This window comes from Rhyacophila brunnea, unplaced genomic scaffold (assembly GCF_057557595.1).
Source record: "Rhyacophila brunnea isolate RB1 unplaced genomic scaffold, BYU_Rbru_1.0 scaffold_12, whole genome shotgun sequence".
In the NCBI taxonomy this organism is placed as follows: Eukaryota; Metazoa; Arthropoda; class Insecta; order Trichoptera; family Rhyacophilidae; genus Rhyacophila; species Rhyacophila brunnea.
The window spans coordinates 22,897,851-22,922,463 of NW_028232774.1; the positions used below are offsets into that span (position 1 = coordinate 22,897,851).

At 33.2% G+C, this 24,613-nt stretch overlaps 1 protein-coding gene across 2 annotated transcripts in view; it reads left to right on the forward strand.

Annotated features, from left to right (window-relative positions):
* LOC147077925 (terminal nucleotidyltransferase 4B-like) overlaps positions 1–18,606 on the forward strand; it is a 49,731-nt gene extending 31,125 nt beyond the window's left edge. The window contains exons 2-4 of one of the 2 annotated variants that reach the window (XM_085960994.1): positions 8,819–9,012; positions 9,804–10,615; positions 16,241–18,606. In XM_085960994.1, the coding sequence (XP_085817120.1) occupies positions 8,819–9,012; positions 9,804–10,615; positions 16,241–16,813 (1,579 nt within the window). In that variant the 3' untranslated portion in view covers positions 16,814–18,606. Of the gene's footprint in view, positions 1–8,818; positions 9,013–9,803; positions 10,616–16,222 lie in introns of both variants that reach the window. The other variant, XM_085960993.1, reaches the window with a different exon arrangement.
* The last annotated feature ends 6,007 nt before the right edge of the window (positions 18,607–24,613 follow it).

A 24,613-nucleotide genomic window follows, 5' to 3' on the forward strand; every position in this document is an offset into this window, starting at 1 on the left:
GATCTTCACGATAGAGCAGATATTTATTCAATTTATATGATTCGTATTTATGTTTCCATTTTTAAATGACAATTTATTTTAATATTGTAAAAACTTTCATAACAACCGGTCCTGGATGATAATATTATACGTGTGACTAATATCAACATGTTCTGATGAATCAGCATTCATCTATTATGAGCTTGGGGGGGGGGGGGTACACTGGATAGTGGATACTAACTAACAATAATCACTTGGAAAAAATACTCCCCCAGCTTTACGCTAATAGACAGAATGTTTTTGGACGTTTGGCTCAATAAATTGTTTACGTAGGAGTAAGTAGGTATCTATGTAGTTTACTTTGGCTTAAAATTTGGATAGGTAGGTAAATCTTAATCATATTTTTATCGCAATAATAGGTACATACTTCGCTTAGCATTTCCATGCTGTCTTCGCCGGTGCCTCGTTCGCTTTCAGCTATCAATATCGTCGGTAATCCAATTGGTAGCGACCGCGAACAACAATTATTTATTTATTGTTACGCGCATGCCATGCTGCTCACGGACGATTTGGCGCCGTCAACTTGTGACGACGCCATCTTGGCGTTGCTAGAGACGAATAAAATGCGTAGAAATCAACGTTACGAACAGCGAGTCTAATATAGGATAGGTGCCTTTCTATACTAGAAAAAATAAAAATCATTGTTGCACTGTCTAAAGGGGGCGTCATCACTTATGTTTCACATAATAAAAATATATATATGTACTTTAAATATTCACATGTTATAAAGTATTTATGTATATTACCGAGTTCTATATGAAAAAACTAAAATCTACAACAACTCTACATTTGCCAGTTTATTTGTAGGTACTCAGTGGACTTGTGTTGTCAATAGTAGTAACGTACGTGTATTTCTTCACGAATTTTCTTCATCTCTGGCGGCGCCAAGATAGCCATCGTCCACATGGCGTCGCCAAGTCGGCGGTGTTCAGATGCCCTATTAAAAATTTTACTCGAGTTGTACCTACTCTATAATGTGCATGCATATAGGATATTATGTAAACGTTATGTTGGGTTGGCGAGATTCATAATTGTCTGCAATTAATTGATGTGTGAGTAGAGTGATTAAAAAAATTAAGATTACTAGATCCCGCCCCCACCGTGTACACCACTTCTACCTGCCGTGTTTAATTTCGTTTTTATGATAATTATTTACTATACCTAGAGCCGCTCTGAACTGGCTTATTTTATTGCTAATCAAAATAATTAATTTTTAAGCGATTTCTCTGAGTGTTAAATCGGCCTTTTTATGCACTAAAAGCGATTAATTCGGTAATCGGGATTGGCGTGTAGGACCGTGTTTATTGTTACTCACGGCTAATTTCAGCGATTTGCATAGTTTCACTTGTAAATTTAGATTCACGTGGACGGACAACTGTTGGGATACCGTAACCTTTTTTTTTTTATCTCGTTGCTAGGTATCCATTCATGTAAAGATATCCTAAATAGTTAGGACTTTGTACAGCAATGGCTTGCGGTGTTTTTTGACATCGGGCATGCTTTTCTCATACATATTCCGATAATGGATATTTATTTCTATTGGAATACTCAATGACAGATTTCAAATTAATGTTGTGTTACTGTCAATAGTTTCTAATTAAAAGATTCGTCGAAGATCAGTCGTCAATTATTTGCTTCGATAAGAAGTACTTAGTATCGGGAAACAAGTATGTCATTAATGGTTTTATACATCCATATATTATGATATGCGGCTCCCGAAGTCCAGTGCGTAAGTAATCTCGGGAAACAAGTATGCCATTAATGGTTTTATACATCCATATATTATGATATGCGGCTCCCGAAGTCCAGTGCGTAAGTAATCTGGGGGCTCCGGGTTCGATTTCCGATAAGGTCACAATACATGTATGTGATTTTCTCAAGAGCCTGCGTGTTTGTATCGTGATTGTTTTATTTCTACTACTATAATGATGTTTCACTACTCTACTGTCATTGAGCCGCATGGCTTGTTTGAATTATATGAATATCTTGCAATAATTATGTCGTACGCCGCATCCATAGCATTAATGTGCACGCCACTGGGCTACATATAACTAGAACTGGAGGAAGTTTTGTGAAATTAAGGGTTATCTTGGCGGCATCTGTCCATTATAATAATATTTTATTGAATTTACTGATTTGAACCGGCAACCAATCCAAGTTAAAAGCCGTTAAAATTAATAATATATCCGCACCGTGGAGGTCCCATGTCCTGGAGCGGAGATGGTGATCTATGTTTGCTGAAAAATATGTTTAAATTAATATCAAGATGATATTATTTTAATGCTAATATGGCGACATAACGTAGGTACATCTAGGCCGCACATTATATTATATGTGCTGTGTAAACTAAATCAAAACAAACATTGCTTTACGAATACATAATAATATATTTTGAAATCGTTATAATATTATTGTCGGCGTGCGAATGCAACATCAACATAACTCAATAGCACATGTTTTTTTAGTTGAGATAACATTGCATAAAAATTGGCCCGGCCCTATCAGTAAAAAAAAAATCTGGCGAGTTTGTGTTGATTTAATCTTTTCTCAATAATACTTTATTGGAAGTCGGTTATATAATAATTGTGTTCATTATTGACAATGATTACGATCAGGGCTGATGACGCATGTCTGAACAGGATTTTAATCTCTGCTATGTCTATTACGAAAGAATATTACCTATTACCTTTTTTTCAAAATAGTAAAACAATTCACCCGGCGATCGGGGTATACGGGTTCGATGGTTGGTCGTCTGCGAAAATAGTATGCCAATGCACATCTGTATTGCCCCTCATGAAAATGTTTGTAAATTCATTTTTTTGTCATTATAACTTATGAATCTTATGATTAATCAGATTGGTCATGCTTAATGTTTATTAAAACGAGTACATAACCTTCGTTGTACTTGAAGAAACCTAGTGCGTCCTATTTTCTTTTTAATAATTGTTTTACTGTTAATGATAATAACAATATTTATGTTTGAATATGCAATATTACTTCAGAAGAACCATAGCATATCTGTCACTCCCTGATTTACCATATTCAGTCAAGGAAGTTTGGTATAGGTAAATCGTTTTACAGTGGCACTATGGGTACGGCAAATGCGGCTTGCAGTTGTAGTGGTATTGTTTGCTAGCATTGAAACAGGCATTGTCGCAAGCAATTCAATACATGCGCGAATCGCCTATGGTGACACTGTAGAATGATTTAACTATACGTAAAGACGTAAAATCTATAATAAAAAAAAAATATTGACACGATGTTTAGGCATCCCATGAAAGATCTGTGAAATTTCCATCTACCTACCTACCATGTAATACGAAAATATACTTAGTATGCAAGTTAGATAATGAGGAAATTGTTATAATTTCAATTGATTTATATTACTCAATATGAATTAATTATGAATCATATTTTGTGTTATTATTATTTTGTTGGCAATAAATAATTAGGTATCTAAAACTTCTTAGTAATAATAAATTGAGACTGCAATTTTCTTATGAAAATCCAATGCAATTGAGATAACAACATTTTTTGTCAGCATATTCAATAAAATTATTGAAATGTGGTGCTTGAAGTTTATTAGATGTTTTTCTCAGCCAGCTTCAATAATGTTTATGTAAATATTGATAACCTCTAAAAATGTATGAAAAGAGACAAATATTGTCGATGAAACTTCCTGTGTGGATTTATTTTTTTATATAGTCAATATTAACATAGTATGTTACTGGTTTTTAGAGACGGGCCAATTTCTTATAATTTCTCTCGATAACATAAAATGTTGGTTATAATTATGGTCAATATGAATAAATTGGGAAAGACTACCAAGGCTTTTTTTTGTATTGTAACGGGGTGGAACGGCGTTCCGGCACCTTTTTTCACGGAATTTTTAATGTTTCAAAAGACGAAACAATGTTCGCGCTTACATAGTACAAGTTAATTTTCCTGAATCATCTCATATGAAAAAAAAATATACTGAAAAACTATCTCATTTGATATATGCATTAAATTCCATTACCATTTCTTCAAGTAAATGTGAATGCGAATTTTCGCAAATGAATCTAATTATTACCCCATTAAGAGCTTCGTTGAAGACCAAAACAGTTTCGGTACTTTTGTTCATCAAACTCGTCGGACCGCCTTTGACACTTTTCTATCCTATCAAAATACGTTGATCGGTGGTTACTCAGTGTAAGACATATGGCCATAGACTAAAACAGTAATAAAAGGAATCGAGACAATTTGCCAGACGAGAATTGGACTGAACTTTGGAAATCACCATTGCCACCACAAACGGCTGACTAGTCTCTAGCCTGGGGGATCGAATAGATAAGTGAGATAAACGCACATCACAAAGTTGCTCTAATCTTAAAAAAATCGCCTGCGGTGCTAATTTCCTTCAGGCGTATTAACATTTTAAAATATGTGGTTGTGTAATTGTATTTTTTGGTTAATGATTGTTAATACACTGAATACTTTTAATTTTACCTCGAACACCATTTGAAAAGCGCTACTAGGTATATAGCGTCACACTGCCTTTAAACCTAGTGATGGGTAGGGGGCCCGCCAAAGATCCTGGACTGGGGGACTGTTTCAGGATTTGGGGGCCATGGAAATTACTATATACTTTTATTTAAATATATCGCTGGTTTAAAGGTAAAACTCATTATGTTACATTTTGATGTTCTGAGATAATGAGGTTTGAACATATTTTTTGCAATTAAAAATCCAATTTCAAATTAACATTTTTTCTTCTTTTTGTATAAAATGTATAAAAAATCAGAGAATACATTGAAGGTAATCAGATTCTATAAAAAAATTAGGAACATTTAAAAAAATGAGTTTTTGTACATAATGAGTTTTTCCACACATGTTTGTTAGTAAAGTGATAGTATGTCAATACTTTGGCAAGGGTTTCGCAATGTTTTTTATTGTTTTGGATTCTTTTTTAGTAGGTACTTAAGACTACTACTAAGTACTAAGTACTAAAGAATAAAAAATATTTATTTTAACCAAAATAGGAATTAGTAACAATTCAAATTGAAAACAATTAAACATACACTGAGATTAATAATAATTATTTCACAATAATAATACACTGGTGATGGTAATAAGGATAAACCAATAATTATAATAAATTGAGGTAAGATAAACAGCAATAAAAAATATTCTTTATTCCTCAACAATGTCTTCCAAAACGTCTGGCTCTGGTAATGTGTCTAATGTGTTGCGATCTATATAGATGGTAAATTTTCAAATTAGATATTGGTAATATGGATTGATATGCACCTACTAATTGTGGAATAACATTACTCCGTCTCCCTTTTCCCGCTGCATAAATTTTTCTGTAAGGTCCTGTATGGTTATACCGATATTGGATAATTCCAGGTGATTTTTTCTCATAACGTAGACATTTAATTTGGAGCCACATTACTAGCTCTACATTTTCATCTATGTTCCTATTGCTTATTAATTTTAAATTTCTTCGTCATATTGGGTCTTCAATACCTACAATGTGCTACAACTCCAGAAGTTAGCGAAGGTAATACCATTTTCCTCGGCTTGTAAGATCAAGTCGAAGTTGAAGCTTACTAGACAAGCCTTGCATGAAAATAGGTGCTCCATGCTTTGCATTTCACCACACTCGCAGGTTTGGTCCTCAGAGAACCCCCACTTCACCATGTTATCTCGGGTGCGCCCTGCCATGGTTTTCAGTCTGTTTAGAGCTTTCCATGTTCAGTACCCAAGACTGGCTCCATGCGGGAGGTGCTCTGCTGGCTTTACCCAATCTTTGAAACCCTCAGAGGCTAGGTTGGCCGCCCATGCGGATAGTCTATCTTATTCGGGTGAGACGGTCAGACGTATTATAGTTGTCGCCATAAAGCCTTTTCTGTATTTTAGCCTTGTTTTGCACATTTGATACCCATGCATGACTTGTCGCGGACTCTCTCTTGGGCTGCCTTTTCAACTAGGGCTGCAGTTTGGAGTCGGATTAGAGGGAGGCTATTCCTGAAAGCACGTGAACTTTAATGACAGGCGTGGGTTTCAAGCACCCTGTCACGATCCGGCAGGTTTCGTTGAGCGCAGTCCACATGTCTCGTGTGCGCAGACATGTGCCACACCGGACAGGCATATTCGGCCACCGAGGTGCATAGTGCAAGGGCTGAGTGTATGTAGTTGAGCTCCCTATGTATTACTGCTTAGCTTTCTCAAGATACTGTTCTTTGCTGGTGTCTTCATTTTAGTATTAAGCGTCCGATCTAAGGTGATTCCCAGGTATTTGTTGGCTGTTTGTGGGTTCTAAATGCACCCCATCCCAAACAACATCAAGCAATTTCCCTGCGTCCATGTTTTGGAGATGTCCATGTCCTAGATTTGGCTTAAGTTGATTGAGGTCGTAGTATGTCTTTAACTCGCTTAATGTATCTTTAAGCTGTTTCTCAATCACTTCGAAGCTAATGCTTTGATATAACACGGCTAGATCATCTGCATAGAGGAAATGTTTTGTGTTTACTCCGATTGGCTGATCATTAGTATAAACGTTGAACAGTATGAGTGCGAAGACGGTACCTTGTGAAAGGCCGTTCCGTTGTTGTCTCCAATGGCTGCGTTTTCCGTGCAGTGTTACAAAGAATCTTCGGTTGGCCAGGAGCTTTTCAATCACTCCTGTTATTTTGAAATCATTCAGGAGGTTGTAAATGTAAAGTTTACTCAGCAGAATTCTATGGTTAATTGTATCGTACGCGGCTGTTAAGTCTACGAAGGGAAACTCTTAATGTGATCGATAACCAGTTTCATGTTTGCCTCACTAGCTTTATTGGCTGGACTTTTTCCCCCTCTTCGGTCATTGTTTCTGAATGATCCAGTTTTGGCTTAATCCAGCTAAAGCTGTATTAATTGGTCCATTTGAAATGCATCACATTTTTAACGTGCAGGCAGTATTTTACATTAAACTTATTAACACCATCATTCTGATTATTTAGTATAAGTATCATTTATTCTCATCTTATACAAAAAATCATCCAGTAATATACAGTTGGCACAATATGATAGTTATAAACAATGCAAACCACAGATAATACACTCACTAACTTACTTATATACATGTTTACAGTTCAGGAAAAAATCATTATGTGCGGGAATGACTTTTTCCTGAACATAAATCTGAAATAGGTACTGATAATGATTTCTTCCCCAGTTTTTTTCCGTTAATAAGATAGCTATCGTCACAGTGACCTTTTCCAGCAATAGATATCGTAAAAATTAGTGGATATAATGAAAAAACTCATTTTGGCCAAAAGTGCACATAATGAGTTTTACCTCCAAACCAGCGATATGATGTTTTTACAATTTTATTTTTTACAACTTTGGTTGTTTATTTGTATTAATGTTTGTTTGTTTAATTTTTCGTGCGCTTCGTGGCATAGGAAAGTATACTTTAAATGATAAGTGAACATAATTTTCTTTAGTAGTTAAGAAGTTTGGTAATGAATGAGTTCCGGCACCTTCATTTTTCAAAAAAAAAGCCCTGAAGACTACTATTATACTAGACTCACTAGAGTACTTTTCTGTCATGATAATAATAGTATATGAGTATATTATGTAGTTAATGCCCTACAAGTACAAGCAGGGGTTCCCAATATGGAGATTTCAAGGAGTGCAACAACTTTTTTTACTCATAATTACGTTGGTTGTTACAAGGAGCCATGAATCTCCGTCACCTCCAGGATATTTCTCTACGCCTGCCTATTTTTCCGGAGATTCTTCGGCGGCCTTACCCTCGCAACACGGTTTGCCCATCATAAGTTTCCTACCTTGACAAATTGCATTATTCTTGGCTTTCCAAACAGACTAATACAGTAATGTAAATCCGTCCACACGTGCAATTGTCCACATAGTGAATTGTTCGATACAAAAAATCTGTTGTGTGCTGCCGTACTAATACATATACAGTACATTCTCAGTAATCCGTCGTTATTTTTACTAGTTGAAAGCACAAAATCAAGCTCTGTAATTCGCCGGTATTCGAATGTCAAATTCAGTAGTTTGCTGCGTACACGTATGCAACGCAGATGAGACGGCTTTATTTTGGAAACTTCTCCTTCGTAAAACGTACGTTCATCGCGAAGAAAGTAATGTACCAGGGAGGAAAGTGCCCAAGGACCGCATAACAATCATGCCGTGCTCCAATACAACCGGGACACACAAACTGAAGCTTTTGGTCATGGGGAAAGCCAGAAATCCTAAGTGATTCAAGAATATCTGCCTCACTGAACAACTGGTGTGTCAAGTAATTTATTGTTTAATATTTAGTTAATAAACTAAATATGTATAATTTACTTGATTATAAATAAAACTGTAATTTTTTCTGGACCGAGAAGTTTAACGTGAGGCTCCCCGGCAACGCGGCAGCTATGCAGCGGAGCTTCACGTTAAACTTGTCGGTATCTAGTATAAATTTCTCAAAAAAGATATTTTTACTATATACCTGTTTTAATTTTTACCATATTTTGTATGTATGCAATATAATCCGCCGCTTTCACTAATTGGATACTTGTCTGCTTTTTGGGGTGGCGGATTACTGAGAGAGTACTGTACATACAAATTATATTATGTAGGTATTGTCTGGAATTGTTTGAGGATGGTTTCAATTAATGAGAGTAGATATTGTAATGGCCAGGGTCTATTGAAGAGTTTTTTATTTATATGTGATCGGTATCCAGATCGAATTTAAGAGATACATTCTGCAATGACTTATAATCGTTCCTTTCTGTTCCAGCCTACACCAAGAGATCGAGCACTTCTATTCGTACATGTCAGCTACGACGACGGAGAGCCAGGTGCGAGGGCACGCGGTACGGCGGATCACCGACACGGTCCGCAAGCTATGGCCAAAGGCCAGGGTGGAGGTCTTCGGCTCCTTCCGCACCGGACTCTACCTGCCCACCAGTGATATTGATTTAGTAGTTATAGGTACATTGTAAAACTATTTTAATCTTTAAAATTTAATTCATGTATCGTCGATATAAGTGTGATACCGCAAACGAATCATTCACATGAGGTTAAAAACCATGTTATTATGTGGTTTTCAAGTAAGCAAGTTGCAACAAAAAGTTGCGGTTGCAAGAAAACTATTGGTTGACTGAAATTTTAATACACCAAATAACGTGTCTTGTCATATTTTACAAAATAGGGTAAAATGCAGACATTCAAAAAATTGACTTTTCTGTAGTTACATAGTACTATTTTTACACCGGTAATATGAAGTTTTATTTACTGTGACCAGGTAAGTTCGTAAAACATTGTATCGGCTTTTGTAGATGATCCTGTCAATAGTATCGGAAGTCAGTTAAGACTGTTGTATTATAATTCTTTGAATCCAATTAATATATTTGATATTTTGTATGTTTATCAATTCAAATATTACCCATTATCTGAGCCTAAAGAAAGTGCATAGAGTAAATGTCAATACTTGTCATCATAAAAACAATTCCATATATAACTACTTAACTATTAAAATGATTCTCATACCCCAAGATGGAGGAGTGCGCATATTGAAAAACAGAGAAAGAGAAATGATCTCAGCGATAGCAATAATTTTAAATCGATTTAAAAAATATTATTTGCTGATGACATTTTTCCCGTGAAATACATTATTCAGTATGAGATGACATCATTTAATTTGATGAAATTATATGGGACAGAAAAAATACCGAAATGCAGTTCGCTTATCTGTTGTAAAAAATAGTGATTTATATTTTCAGGTAATTGGGAGAAGCTGCCTCTGAGAACATTGGAGCGTGAGTTGGTTGCGCGAGATATTGCGGTACCCAACTCCATCAAGGTCCTGGAGAAAGCCACCGTCCCCATCGTGAAGATGACCGACCGCCAGTCGGACGTCAAAGTGGACATCTCCTTCAACATGTCGAGCGGAGTTAAGAGCGCCGAACTCATCAAAGAGTACATCCAAAAGTATCCCGTCCTCGCTAAACTTGTCATGGTGCTCAAGCAGTTCCTCTTGCAGAGAGACCTCAATGAGGTCTTCACCGGAGGCATCTCCAGCTACTCCCTAATACTCATGTGCATCAGCTTTCTCCAGTTGCACCCGAGACCGGAGAAATTCAACGAGGGGGCCAATCTGGGAGTGCTTCTGATCGAATTCTTTGAATTGTACGGGAGGAAGTTTAATTATGTGAAAACGGCGATACGGGTTAAAAACGGCGGGTGCTACGTGTCGAAAGATGAGATTCAGAAAGAGATGAACGACGGTCACAGACCCAGTCTGCTGTGTATCGAAGATCCTCTCACTCCCGGCAACGACATCGGCAGATCGAGCTACGGCGCTCTACAAGTCAAAGCCGCATTCGATTACAGCTATATCAAGCTTCAGCAGGCCGTCACTCCCGCCATGGACTGCTTCATTTCAGATTGCAATAAGAATTCCATACTCGGGAGGATCGTCAGAGTGACAGATAATGTCCTTCAATATAGAATATGGGTCAGAGAGAAGTTTGATGCGCAATTTTTAAATCCTCGACCGAGTTCATCCAGCTCTAGTAATACCGACAGCGACCTGGTAAGGATCAATTTGAATATTTCATTTCATACGCAGCAACAATCTCGTTATCTTGGATATGCTGGTTATGTTTCTAGTATTGATAAGATTCCACTAAAGTGTTTGCAAAATATGGAATAATTATTTACTTATTGCATTTTTTTAGAAATAACTATTTACAATTTATTTTTATCATAAAGGATGGAAATTCCTTCTAAATTGATACAGGAAACTTCAGACTATCTGCTTTGTGTTTGATTAAGTTTATTACTCCCCGTAGTCTACAATACTAGATGTGAGTCTATTGTCAGAAGTCTACCTAAAAATGTATGTGTTTTTAATGATACATATATACATCCCTTTGACATAAAAAGGTGACTCTTTTATAATTCACTTTAAAATAAAAAATGACCAGATTATATTATATCCCCTTGTGATATAGCAGTAATAATGCTTTTATAAATACGTAGAATGTATTGTGCATTTATCATATTTGTTAGAACATAATATTAATGATTTATTAGGCTTACAGCATTTTAATTATTATTTTTATATGTCAATTATTCACAATCAAAGTTAAATCACTCATCATGGTCCATTGTTCCATATATCTACACATGGCATGTGTATTCTGTGAAATGTCCTTTTGATATGACTTTAATCAGAATTATAAGATGCTTCTTCAGGATCTCAATTTATTACTTTGCAACAACTAATTATGTATTATATACCTACACAATTCAACAATAATTGACATATGGGGAAAACCAATGCAAACCATGGAGTTTCAGTGTTTCTCAACCTTTTAAACCTGCGGACCACTGAAAATAGGAGAAACATTTTGCAGCCACAAACTCAGAAATTAAAAAAAAATATTTATATGGTAACCTATAATAACATTTGATCATGATTGATTTCGTCACGTAGAACCATTAATCTATTGTAAGAACGTGCACGTGTTTTGAAGATTTTATTGGAATTTTTGGAATATGCATTTGGACCCCAAAAATTCAGACCACCAGAAAGTTTCTACAGACTACCGGTTGAGAAACACTGGTCTAGACAATAATGTAATAAGTAAATGTCTACTATTTAGCATGACCACAGTTATTTTGAAATGTCTGAAGCCGAGGCATCTAAACAAACATGCTCTCTCTTTTTAATTTCACTGTCCAATGTGCATTTAGCAAAAATGCTGCGTACTGTCGTGTTTTGTTTTTCCTATAGTAGCTTTCTATTGATAATCAGGACTAGAGAGAGATAAAATATTTGTCTCTCTCTAGCATACATACCTAGCATTTTAGTAGTTTCATCATGAAAGCAAGTATTTTTTTTTTTTTTTGGTAGTGCCATCGAATACCTAGTTAAAATTATTTATAGCTTTTGGTATCTATTGTAAAACAATAAGTATGAGGTCTCGCCAGAAGTATCATCTTTCATGCTTTGAAGCATATCAAAACAACATGAACAGTGTATGTGTGTGTTTTAAAATGGACTTAGGGCCTTTGATGGCGTGATTGATTTACGAAATACAGGCATTTTAGTCATTTTAGCATTTTGATTCACGTGGCAATTCACTTATGAAGGAAGGCAAAAGCTAAAAGTATCATTGAGCTGAATCCATTCCATCTGGCATTGTAATATTACCGAGTACATCATTTCTTTATTTAATTCACCTTATCTCCGAGTAAATGTGTTCATTACATATTATTTAAAAATAATATGTAACCTTTTTTATACTCAATAACATTTATAAAACTGTCTACTTAAGTTATAAACTTCGTAAAATCTTAATATTCTCTTTGAGAATATAATGTTAGTTATCGGGTTCCGTTCTGATAAGTAAGTGCATTTAAATAATTATATCAAAATGTTGGATTGTGAAATACATTTTTAGATTAAACCTTATAAAGATTTGTCTTGTCAAACATGTATGCAATCGGTGCATTCTGAACTCGACAATGGCGTCTAGTTTTGGCTGTTGCGATTGTTATTGTCGTTCGTAGCTCTTTTTTATATCATGTTTGATTTATAAATGAATAAGATGGTCCAATATATATTTAATGCTACTCGTATGCCGGTGAATTTTTGATGTCATCTTGTTGTGGATTCAGGTTAATGACATAGTTACAGTTGAATCACGGAATTATAGGTTTAATAATGAAAATAAATTGACAACGATTCTTGTTGAAATTAATACTTCCTTTCTTGTAACAATACTTATTCCACGATATTCATTATGACCCCATTATTTTTGTTTTAATGAAATATGAAATTATGTCAATACAGTGTTTGCAATATGATATGTAATATCTATTATTTTCTTCAGTTTTAACTGGTTTTAAAGTAATTGTACAAAAGAGTGTAGCGAAATTTAAACACAGTATTTATGGATGTTAATAATGATTATAATGATAAATTGATAAATTAATATGTACTTTGTTACTAAGGACAAGGTTTTCTTTAATCTACTCTACGTGTATGGTTTTTTTCTTTTCTTCATAATATTGGCACTGAAAATTTAAATAATATGTAATTGCTGTAATTTTAACAGTATAGAAATACTTAGAAGTAACGGAAAATTAAATAACGTTGTTAGAAGATGGTAGTTGACAAAATCGATTGTCCATTCCGGCATCTATATGATGGCCATGGCCCGGTCTTTTGTTGTTCTGAATATTCTGGAATAAGTAAAGCACTTTGATTGAATGATACACCACAGTAATATCTCGATACCCCGTGAAATTACTTCACTTTGGGAAACTAATTATGGGTTTAAATAATATTAATAGGATGGAGTGGAGATGTATTTATTTTATACAGTACAAAAAGATGATACCCAAATAATAAATTAAATATCAATGCTTTTTTTATATATGGGGAGGGCCTGTTGGCATTTGTTATTTGCGGGTTCAGTTGGTACCTTTTAATATAATTAGTATGTATACATATTATTCTGTAATGGTATTTAATTTGAATTTGTAATTTTTCACTTGCGTAATAATAAATAGTTTTTATTATAGAGAGGTTTCGTTGGCCGAGTTATTACTGTGTGTGTCTTAATTTGTTTTCATGAAACAGATTGTAACAGTACGACATTTTTTCAGCAAGGAGGTGTAATAAATGTGACCTATAACATGGGTGGAAAAATGATTAAAATGGCCTGACATTTAGACACATTAGGAGAGTATTTCGTAAGCTTCAAAATTTTTATAAATCAGTCATTGCTATTTAATTATTATGTTATGCTATTCACCGCTTTACCGGTGGACATTGCAACAACTTTCAAAAACAACATGAAACAGACAAGTATCTCATTTTTTGTTTACAATGTTTTGAAAATTGTCCAATGTTTACTTGTAATAGATAATAAGTCTTATACAGTCATGTCTCAAATTATTATATGTTATTTAAGATACATAATGTAATAAAGATTAGGGTCTATACTTATTTAGACTTCATTCATAAATTAACTCACTAAATGATTCATTTACGTATAATTCATTTCAATTCCTTGCTTTTCATACTCCAAATGTATAACTATTTTAATCTTCCTATTTTCAAAACTAAAAACAGAGTTTTCTATATGGGTGAAGTGGCGATTTCCTAAAACTGTTATGTTTGGCTTTGTAGTTTCACGTTTTCTTAAATCTATATCAGGCATGTCCAACGCGTTGATCGTGTGGTGGATTTTAACCAATCGTACCATCGGAATTCATTTATGAAAACGTAAAAAGCGTGTAAATTCAGTTATAATAATATAATTTCACCGGGATTTGAGGAAACATTTTTTATTTTCTTAATCAGCTTATGTGAAAGTTGTTTTCAAATTAATCATGAGAAAACCCGTGTGATGTGTCGCTATATCGCTTTATTTGTATGAGAGAAAGAGAATTTATGGATTTTAATATGTTATTGATTTTAATATCCCGCATTTTAAACTGATGCATAGTTTTCCTTACCGTCGCGTAGTAAGCTCATTGCATAGTAGAATAATAGTTTCGACGATGAATTGATTATTTCTTTTTGATGGTGACAGACAAGTTTTGTAACTTCCTCAATGTCTTCGGCCAAATATAATAATATGTTATTATTATATTTGGCCTTGGGACATTGGGAGACTGTAGTCGATCACGGTGTATTTGAATTTAGACATGCCTGATCTGTATTATTTAGTCTTCACTGCGGTACTTTATTCAAAACTCTCAAAAACTTGATCAATGTTTCATATTTAAGTTAGAAGGTTTTACTAATAGATGCCATTCATAACTATTTTTTTGAATACAACGCTTGATCTGATATTGCATAACTCAATCGATAATAGCTTGCCTTGCTAGTGAACCAACCTAACACACATTTAATTCAAACATGGTGTCATTTGTCTAAACAACTGTAAAAATACTAATATATATCATTAATGTTTTATTTTTATTTGAGGACCTGACAACCTGTGCGTAAAAACCATAAAATTTTCAAACATGCATTTCTCTGAAATTTACAATAATTGTGGAACACCAAGGCAAATCTAAGTGAAAATTGTTACAAATAACATTTAGTTATCCCGACATTGATATAATATAATATCTTGGTCTTTCTATGAAACATTGCGATGACTATTAATTCCTTGGCTAATCTGAAAATTATGGTTAAATTTTAAGAATATCAGTGACAACAATAATTATGCAACATAGATAACTACATTAAATTTATTAATATTGATTGAGTTTAGTGGATATTGAAAAGTGACAACTATGAGTAATAATTTGGGCATGCACTGTATATGTGTATATCAATAATCTGTGCATGCTGGTTGTATTATGGGAGTAATTGAGTAAAATTCCTTGGGTACTCTTTTTTTACTCATGCTGTGTTTATTAATTCTGAATATTATGAAGCTTATTTCAAATAACTTGCTCATTCATGGTATACAATAGCAAGTAAATAATATTATAGCAATGCTTCATATAAATCACTTCCTCATGATGCCTGAAATATAATATATTGTTTATTTTTTACAATACATAGGTACTAATAAAATCATAGAGTGACAATATTCAATATTGAAAATATCGGTTTTGCATGATGATTAAATAATGTATCTTAATATTATGACAATATCTATAGCATATCTTGAAAATAATTAATTAAAATTATTTCAGATTGACTCAGTCGAGTGTTTTGTTTTCCTTAAAATTGGGGACTGCAGTCTATTTTCAAAGCAAAATATTGTAGATCAAATATTTAGAGTCTATTCCCAAGAAATTTTGGAATGGGAATTGGAAACATTGGGAATGGCCAAGAAATTTTCTCACTTCTTTTTCACACGACTTTATAAATTTAATGTAGACCATATTATCCCATATGAAAAGTGACACATTATGTGTTTTAAAATAACTAAAATCCATATTTTCAATAACTTTGTTTTTCTTCCAAAATTTTAACATTTATGTATTTGTGTACACAATAACCTTAAATTCTGGTATTTGCTTGCAATCCAACTCTTTACAAACATCTCCGCCTGTGTGACTTATAATTGGAACGCTTCTCTCCCATTAACATGTCTCGCCCCGCTAACAATACATGTCGCGCGCATCGCACTCCACTAAAACGTCTTTCTCTTTACTGAAGGGAAGCAAATATTTTCAGGAGGCGGAGGAATCGAGGCGGTCGCGTCTCGCCAACAACAACACCAGCCGCGACGCTTCTCCGAACAATAATAACAGTGTCGGGGCCCCCGCGCGACCCGCCGCCCCCCACTCCGTCGCCCAGCGCCGCCCTTCCTACCCTCAACCGCCCGCTCGACCGGCGGAGGATTTCGCCACGGTGAACGCGCTGCAGTCGGCCGCGTACCAGTGCCGGGTGCAGAACTTCGGACCGCAGCACCCGCACGATTACCTCAACAGGATACGCCCCCACAACGTCGGTCTGCCGCAGATGCCTCCTTCATCGAGCGTGAGCGAGCCCGGGGGACGCACATTGGGACGCACCGTCAACGCGAAACAACGCCGGTGTAACAGCTCGCAGAATTTCAAAGCGCAAGAAATGACAGCTGTGAACGGCGGTCGTTTCCCGCCCGATCAGATAATCCACGTCCCGCACCATCAGAACCAGTCTAAATCCGTCAAAAAGAGAAAATCGTTCGGTTTACAGCAGCAGCAAAATAGTGTTTCGCAGGGGTCCGGGAAACAGAGACAAGACTATAATTCGGGGGCGCGATGATGAATGGCCCTGCCGGTCGAAGAACATTTTAATAATTGATAGCGGACAGTGCTCGGGATATATTAACGTGGATCCGCTCGCCGCGAATTGTGTCCTGCGAATTTATTTGTAAATATATGTTATGTCCGTGATATGTTGCATGTCGGGGTGAGTCGTCTTATCCTTGAATTTTTTGTACATAATTAGTGCATCGTAAATGCGTAAATGAGTGAATGGTATTTTATATTGTTAATGTTAAGGTAATCAAATCAATACAGAGCAGTCTTTAAAAAAAATCATTCGTTTGTGTACAAATATTCTTTTTCATATGTTTTATTTAGAATTACCACAAAATAAGGACTGCATTTCAATTGTTTATTATATTATACTATAATAGCCGATTCCATGAAATTCTTTCCCATATCTCCTTGCAAAACTTGTAAGAGTGAAAACACTTTTTTAATTTGCTCTGTCCATCTTTAGGCGATTATGCTAATCGAGAGAAACTGATCTGTTCAATTCTTTTAGTAATAAAAAAAATTGTTAACTCTTTGTTACAATATAAAATTCTTGTCTACAATAATAATAAAGTACCTAATTGCGAGATCTTTATGATCGATTTGGAAAAAAGGGTATGTCCATGGAAAGAATATATTATGTAATATCAGAGTGGATTGAATATTTTTGTGCGATGCGCGCCATTCTAATAAGGGTTGATTAAAATTGTTATACTTTTTCATGGAATTCAAGTATTTGTTAGTAATATTCAGTGAATTTGTATGCCCCGAGACTAATGCTATGTGGACAGTAACAGTTGTAGGTATAATGATTGTACCAATCCTGCAATTGAATAAAAACTATATTGTGTGAAATGCCAACAACTGTTGCATTTCTGACATGCTTTGTATCGAAGTTTTTTTTATTAATATGAGAATGCGAGGTTTCAGTATCGATAGGATGCCTTAACAGATACAGTTCTGATTGTTTGGTCAAGTATTTAACGGCTAATTATGTTATGTGCATGTTAGCTGTATAGTTATCGCCTCACGCAGAGCTGTTTTTATTATGATACACCTTTTCAACACTGGACTCTCGAATGGTTGTTTAAATAAATCTATTAGAACAATCCATGTTCCGTATTTGGAATGCACCAAAGTTTAAATATATATGTTCCTGTTGCCATATTCTGAATTTGAATCCGAAAATTAAATGAAGAAATAGTTTCGAATGTTCCTAATGGGGAAAAACGTTCCCGCCGATTTAATATGAATTCAAATGAACAGTTTTTTTTTTAAATGTTCCGCATTTAATTTGCCGAACATGAAAATGAATGTTCCCGGAGATGTGTTGCAGCATTCCAATCATAATCAAACGTGTGACATTTGAGTAGTTTTTGAATTGCATGAGAAAATTTTCCGTTCCAATTTTAAAAATTGTTCAGAAATTACGTCTATTGTCTATTGCAGTGATAAGTGTGACAATGGTAAAAAAAACAAAAAAAAAATAATGAAAAAAAATACTAAAAAAATTGTAATTTAATTAAAATATAATGCGCGCCCGCACGCACACTGCCGTGGTTTGCCTTCCTCCGCAGTCTGAGTGGACAATAATGGATAAACAAGTTTAAAAATAATTTAAAATGAGACTTTTTTCCGCCGTGTAGGTAAAATAAGTTAAACCTAAAATTAATATATCATATTATTATTAATTATCATAGCATAAAGCATAGACCACACCCTTACTACGGGAATGATTATTTTCAAGTCTCACAAAAAAATCTAAAAACTTAGTTTAGTTGTAATAACCGAAATCTCAAAAAAATTAAATAATGATTGTTATAATCAATTTCATATTGTTTCAATCGTAAATGTTGACAGTGTTAATTTTCCCAAGCGGTTTGCCTGATTCCGCAGAAATACTTGGAAACCGTGTCCGACCGAGTATTGGACTGCCGTCCGAAAGGTTGAAAACGTTTTACGGAATCTTGTATTTTTTTTTGTAAATTTCTATTCCCATCCAACTAAATCTGCAATAATTGTTATGCATCAATAAATATTACTACTCCTAATTAATAATGGGGGTTTGCATTATTATAATCTCAATTTGATGGATGTAATAATAATGTGAAATATTGACATTTGACCAGTAATCGTAGTATGTATGCTTTATTTTTTTCATTTGATTTTTAAAACACCTAAAAGAAAACCTTCAAGTGTGGATATACATATTTCATAATGGCATGCTGGTTACACTATGCTGTTTCAAAGTTACAAGGTTGTATATAACATTTCAATGCTTTATTGTTTCTACTGTTACAGTCATTGTTTACTCAGGCATAATATCATTTTATCTGACAGTCCTGCTAATAGAAGCCAAATTCTCTATTACTACATTATTAAATATTTTTTTTAACATTGCTAAAAAAGTGGTATATAAAACCTTGTGACGTTCGATTGAAGTAGTGATTGATTCATTCACTATTGCACGCAGCAGTGTCTGCGTCTGCTGAGTAGCTAATTATTTTGCATTCAGTTATCGGCTATCCGATGGCGTCGGTGAAATATGTTTGACATTTTATATATTCAATCATTTCTTATAAGAATAGCTTCTTCTCTTCAGATGTGTTCAAAATTATTGTAAATTCGTTGTGTAAGCAGAGTTATCATTACTGAGGAATTAGATTCCTTATGATTTATTCAATGAAATCTTTTATAAAGATTATTGGAGGATATTTTAGTTTAGTTTATTCATAAATAATTGTACAACATACTAATATTAAAGTCTCTAGTAAGTTATTATATTATTATGTATATAGTTGTAATTATTTGTGATGTAAAGCTTAAACCCAATGTTCCAAGAGATATTTTAATAGAATATCGCTAATTAATGATATAATATGTAATGATTAGTATTGTTTAACCTGTGTCAATGTTACTAAATTATTGGTTTTATTCAATAACTGCCGACGCGTCTTATACTCTGAAGAAATCTGCACATGTTTAAAAACAATATGTACATACAAAACATGCGACTTATTACCCGACCTATATTGTTTTAAACATAATATTATTAGCATGACTATTTTTGAATGTAGTAGTGCACTTATTTTTTTTGAACTACTTTAAATCAAATGCAGTTATTTGAAACGAATTTTGGTCAGATGTCATATTTTTTTTGTAATGTTTATTGATGTATCCCGATAGTATGCATTTAAAATGATATCCTATCGTAACTGCGTTAATATTTATTTAAAAATAATTTCTCCAAACAACAAAAGTATTTTCTTGCAGTCTTATTATTAATTCAACAGTATTTTTATTGTTCATTTCATGGAACAAAGCTTGTTATATTCTGTGATTCAATGCTTTTTAAAGCCGTTTTTAAAGAAACCAGTGTTCAGTCAAAACTTCAATAATTTCAATGTATCTAAAACTAAATAAACCTGGTCAAGGCATTGAAGGTGGCCAAAAAAATCACAGCTCAGTGTCTTATAATATATATATATATATATGTAATAGTTAATTAATCAGTATTCATAGTCTACTTAGAATGTTGACAATAGTTGAATACAAAATGCTGTGCCACGTATATTAAAGATCATATTTATTTTCAAAATAACGTTATCAAATTCAACATTGGTTCCGTTTCAAAATAAATTCGTGATACAAAATGTAAGACATTTTCAGTTTGCTCTTAGCATTACTTTACAAGATTGACAACGATCTCTGGTATATTTAAAAAGAACTTTTATTTTAATAAAATATTCCAGAAATATTTGCGACGTTTGAGCTAGTTTTGTGTTGCTAAAAGCAAATTTTCGTAAGTATGATACAATTAAAATATAAATTCAATTCAATTGGTTTTTATAGTCAAGTAAAAAAAAAGAAGCATTTATGAATACAATTCTTGTTTTTAATAAATTTATTTTCAATTTTTTTTCATTTATGATATATTTTTAGACTCAAAAATTATTGTGCTATTTTCTTAAATTTTTCTCATCGTGATCGTGACGGCTCCTTCGGTTAATTGTAAATTATGTATCTCACCGTTGAAAAATGATCACGTCACTAATATCATACTAATTTAATACTCCTGCGTGGGGTTCTTTAGCTATTTAAAATCCTTGCTTCTAGACCATACGGGAATTACAATTTATAGTTAATAATATAAGGCTATTATTACATTAAATGAAATATTCTGTCTAATACTAAACATACACATGTACATACATAATATTATGTTCAATATCCACAAACACAGTGTTGACTGTCGACCAGCTCAATTGATTTATTGCTCATTTTATTTTAGTTGTTTTTCATTTATTTCATCAGCCAGTAGAAGTTTAGATCATATTATAACATAATATAATTTTTGCCATCACACTGCAAATGAAGTATTAATATAAATCTGAATATGGTGTACTTATATAGACCATCTGATTATATCACTTGTTTCATAGAGCAAAGAAAAAATTCTTTCGGGTCTTAAGATAATTCATACAGCTAATTAAAATACTCATATTACGTCAACCAAATTGATAATATTTTGTTATAATAATCATGTGTTTTGGACTTTGAAATTTTAAAGTTTTTGTACATCTTTTATGATTTTGTTTTTATCTACAGTCAAATGTATATTTTCAATCGTCATTGAATATTGGACATGCGCGTTTTAATCCGATCAGTCTTGTTTCAGATTGTTACAATTCAAACTATCACTGATACTCGTATATTATTATTTGCACAAAGTAACACCACTGAACACCACAGTTTTCAAAATGTCATTTTGATAATATAATTTAAATTCATTTCTGCCGCCCGTTTTTACACTTTGCTGAAAGTAATTATTTCATTTTTGATCCAATAAGTGACAACACTATTTTTATATGTAACCAAAATTGTGATCAATTTGAAAACTTTTGCGTATACGGTTTTCAATGAAAAAATTTGGTACCTACTTCAAACTCTAATTTAAAAACAATGCGTTGGACGCAGTGAATGAGTTAAAATGCGAGGGCGCAATGCATAATATGGACATATTTTAATATTTCTTTACCAAATTGTAATACGTGGCCAAACTGCCTGATCATATTTATTACATAAAATGGTTGGAAATATCTTGCATTATCGGTTCACTTTGACAAAATTATCGTTTTTATATTATTTTTAGGCATCGAAATTAAAATTTTAAAAGTGAATAGTCTATTGTTACTAGTCTCGAATTTGTTTTTATAGTCAATAGAATTTTAAAAATATTGCGTTTAAATTAATAATTCTAACTTAATTTGGTTCTATCTAGCGGTTATTATTATAATAATTATTAAATTTTATAAATACACCCTGTGAAAACTCACGGGAGGATAATGTCCTCTCAAAAACTAGACGATCGCTTATTGATCGTCGGCAAAGTCTTTCAGATTCAGTATCCACTCGTCATTGCGGCTGAATATTGTTTTGTTTCTCTCGCTGCCTCGTGAGAAACTATAAGTATGTCATGTGTATTCCGAGTTTATTTCTAGTGTTTGAATCATTTCAAGCATCTTTGACCGACTCGATCAATGAATCTGAATGATCAATGTTGAGCTGAAAATATTCTGTTGGTTATACATAAATACTCCAAGTTGTCATGTCTCTAAAAATGCATATTATGTTCTTCAATTCTCAGTAAAAGCAGTGAACGTGGAATTACAAACAATGGTTAAACGTTCTTAGTAAATATCATTATACGTATCAATATTAAAAATAAATTAAATAAAAAGTTATAATTATGCATAGTATCATACATTTATCATGTTATGTGTTAATTTATACATCACGCATTGCCAAACTAAAATATGTAATTAGCTTTAAAGTTTATTCTTTTTATAAGAATGTATGCAATGGTGCTAAATTCAGGCGTCTATCCTTTGATATTTATCTTCTAGCAGCGTCTACATTTGAATTAATATTTTTTTCTGTTTAAATTCGAAAGGTTATATTTACTACCTTATGTAATTCACAACTTTTTTTAATGTCACTTGATCTATTAATACATAGAACGTGATCTAATTAATAAAAACAATGCATTTTTTTAAACACTGATTTACACGTATGTTAACATTTTGACATTTCACAATCTGGCGATGTTAACTCTCCAGAATAGGTTCAGCCGTAATGATTAATCTATAATCCAAATATCGGAGTGTAAATTTTTCCATTTGTCTATAATTATTATCTACCTTGTTATTTTGGTGTAATATTTTTAGGGAAATAAGAATATGTATGTAGAAGTTTCAATTATTATTATATTAATTGTATTATTACTAATTGTGATGCTTCACACTTTGTTATTTTTTGTCTATGTTCATAATCCTAGATTACTTCCGAAAGTCACGTCCTCGGAGGAATAATACGTATGAAGAGTATCGAGATGGCCATCGGTCGGGTGTGAATATTCATGTGAAGAATTTATGGGTGGTATATATTAGTTTTATGACAATATTCAGAGAAACGTTGAAGATCTGTCCGAAACAAAGATTAATTGATTTTCTCTAAAGAGTATATGATATTAATGATTTCAATAGCTAAATCGTTAATTGAATGGTTCTCTTTTCATATTGTGTAAAGTGTTATGATTTCATAAACAACATTGAACAAGTTATGTAAACGCTGTTTTTCTACCCTGCGAAAGTTCTTGCCATGAATATTAATTTTTAATTCCTACTATCATTCCTCTGAGATGATGTATCATTTACATTTTACATAATTATTATAGAATCCATTAGGTGATTACTATCTCAGTAATATTGAGTTGCTTCAGTTATTGTGTAGAATGTAGATACATAGTTTTGAGCCAGATCGGTTAAAATGTATTTAATATTTATTTTATCATTAGAAGTGAAAGTTTTTTTTCTTTTTTTTTATTTATGGTCAGTTGATTTTATTTGGAATGATATAGTCTATGGGACAGTTGGGTTTGTTAAGTTCTGTTAATTATTTCCTTTACGTGTTTAAGATTGTACCGATGTATATTTTAGTTAAATTATCTGTAAGCGAGACATTATTAATGAGATATTTTTAAATGATTTCTTCCATACACGCAATATGTGCTTCTGAATACGAAATAGGTTGTGTAAAATACTAGTTTTATATTGATTATATTGATCAACAATGATGCCTTTCTACTTTGACATAATTCACCACAATAAATAAAAAATACAAATTGTGGCGACAGCACATTTAAAAAAAAGTGGGTGATAATCAATTGGGTGCATTTATGTAAAAGACAACTCCAACATAATATATATTATGGGAAAATAATGAATTCATAATCTCAAGCGAGATGACATCAGTATCTAACATTGTGAATAAATCACAAAATATACAAATATATTTTTACAAATGATTCTATTCTGTGTGTGAATACATACATCCATAAAACAAAATTCGGATAAATGTATAGATATGTCTTTTCCTTAATGATACATTGCCCTTTTCAGTATTGGCTGTATATCTGGGTATACTAGTAATCTTTTTATGTAACTCCCTGAAACGAATTAACTGTGAATTTCAAACACTCCAAAAATCTGTATGTTAAACAAGGTGAATGACATCCAGGTTCGAAAATGTCTTGATGTAAAATTAATGTAATTAATGTAACTCCCTGAAACGAATTAACTGTGAATTTCAAACACTCCAAAAATCTGTATGTTAAACAAGGTGAATGACATCCAGGTTCGAAAATGTCTTGATGTAAAATTAATGTTAAATAATAGTGAAGTGATATCTTCTGCATAAGTTCACCCAATTTTTGTGCAAATAAAACACTACCCATGCTTTTGTG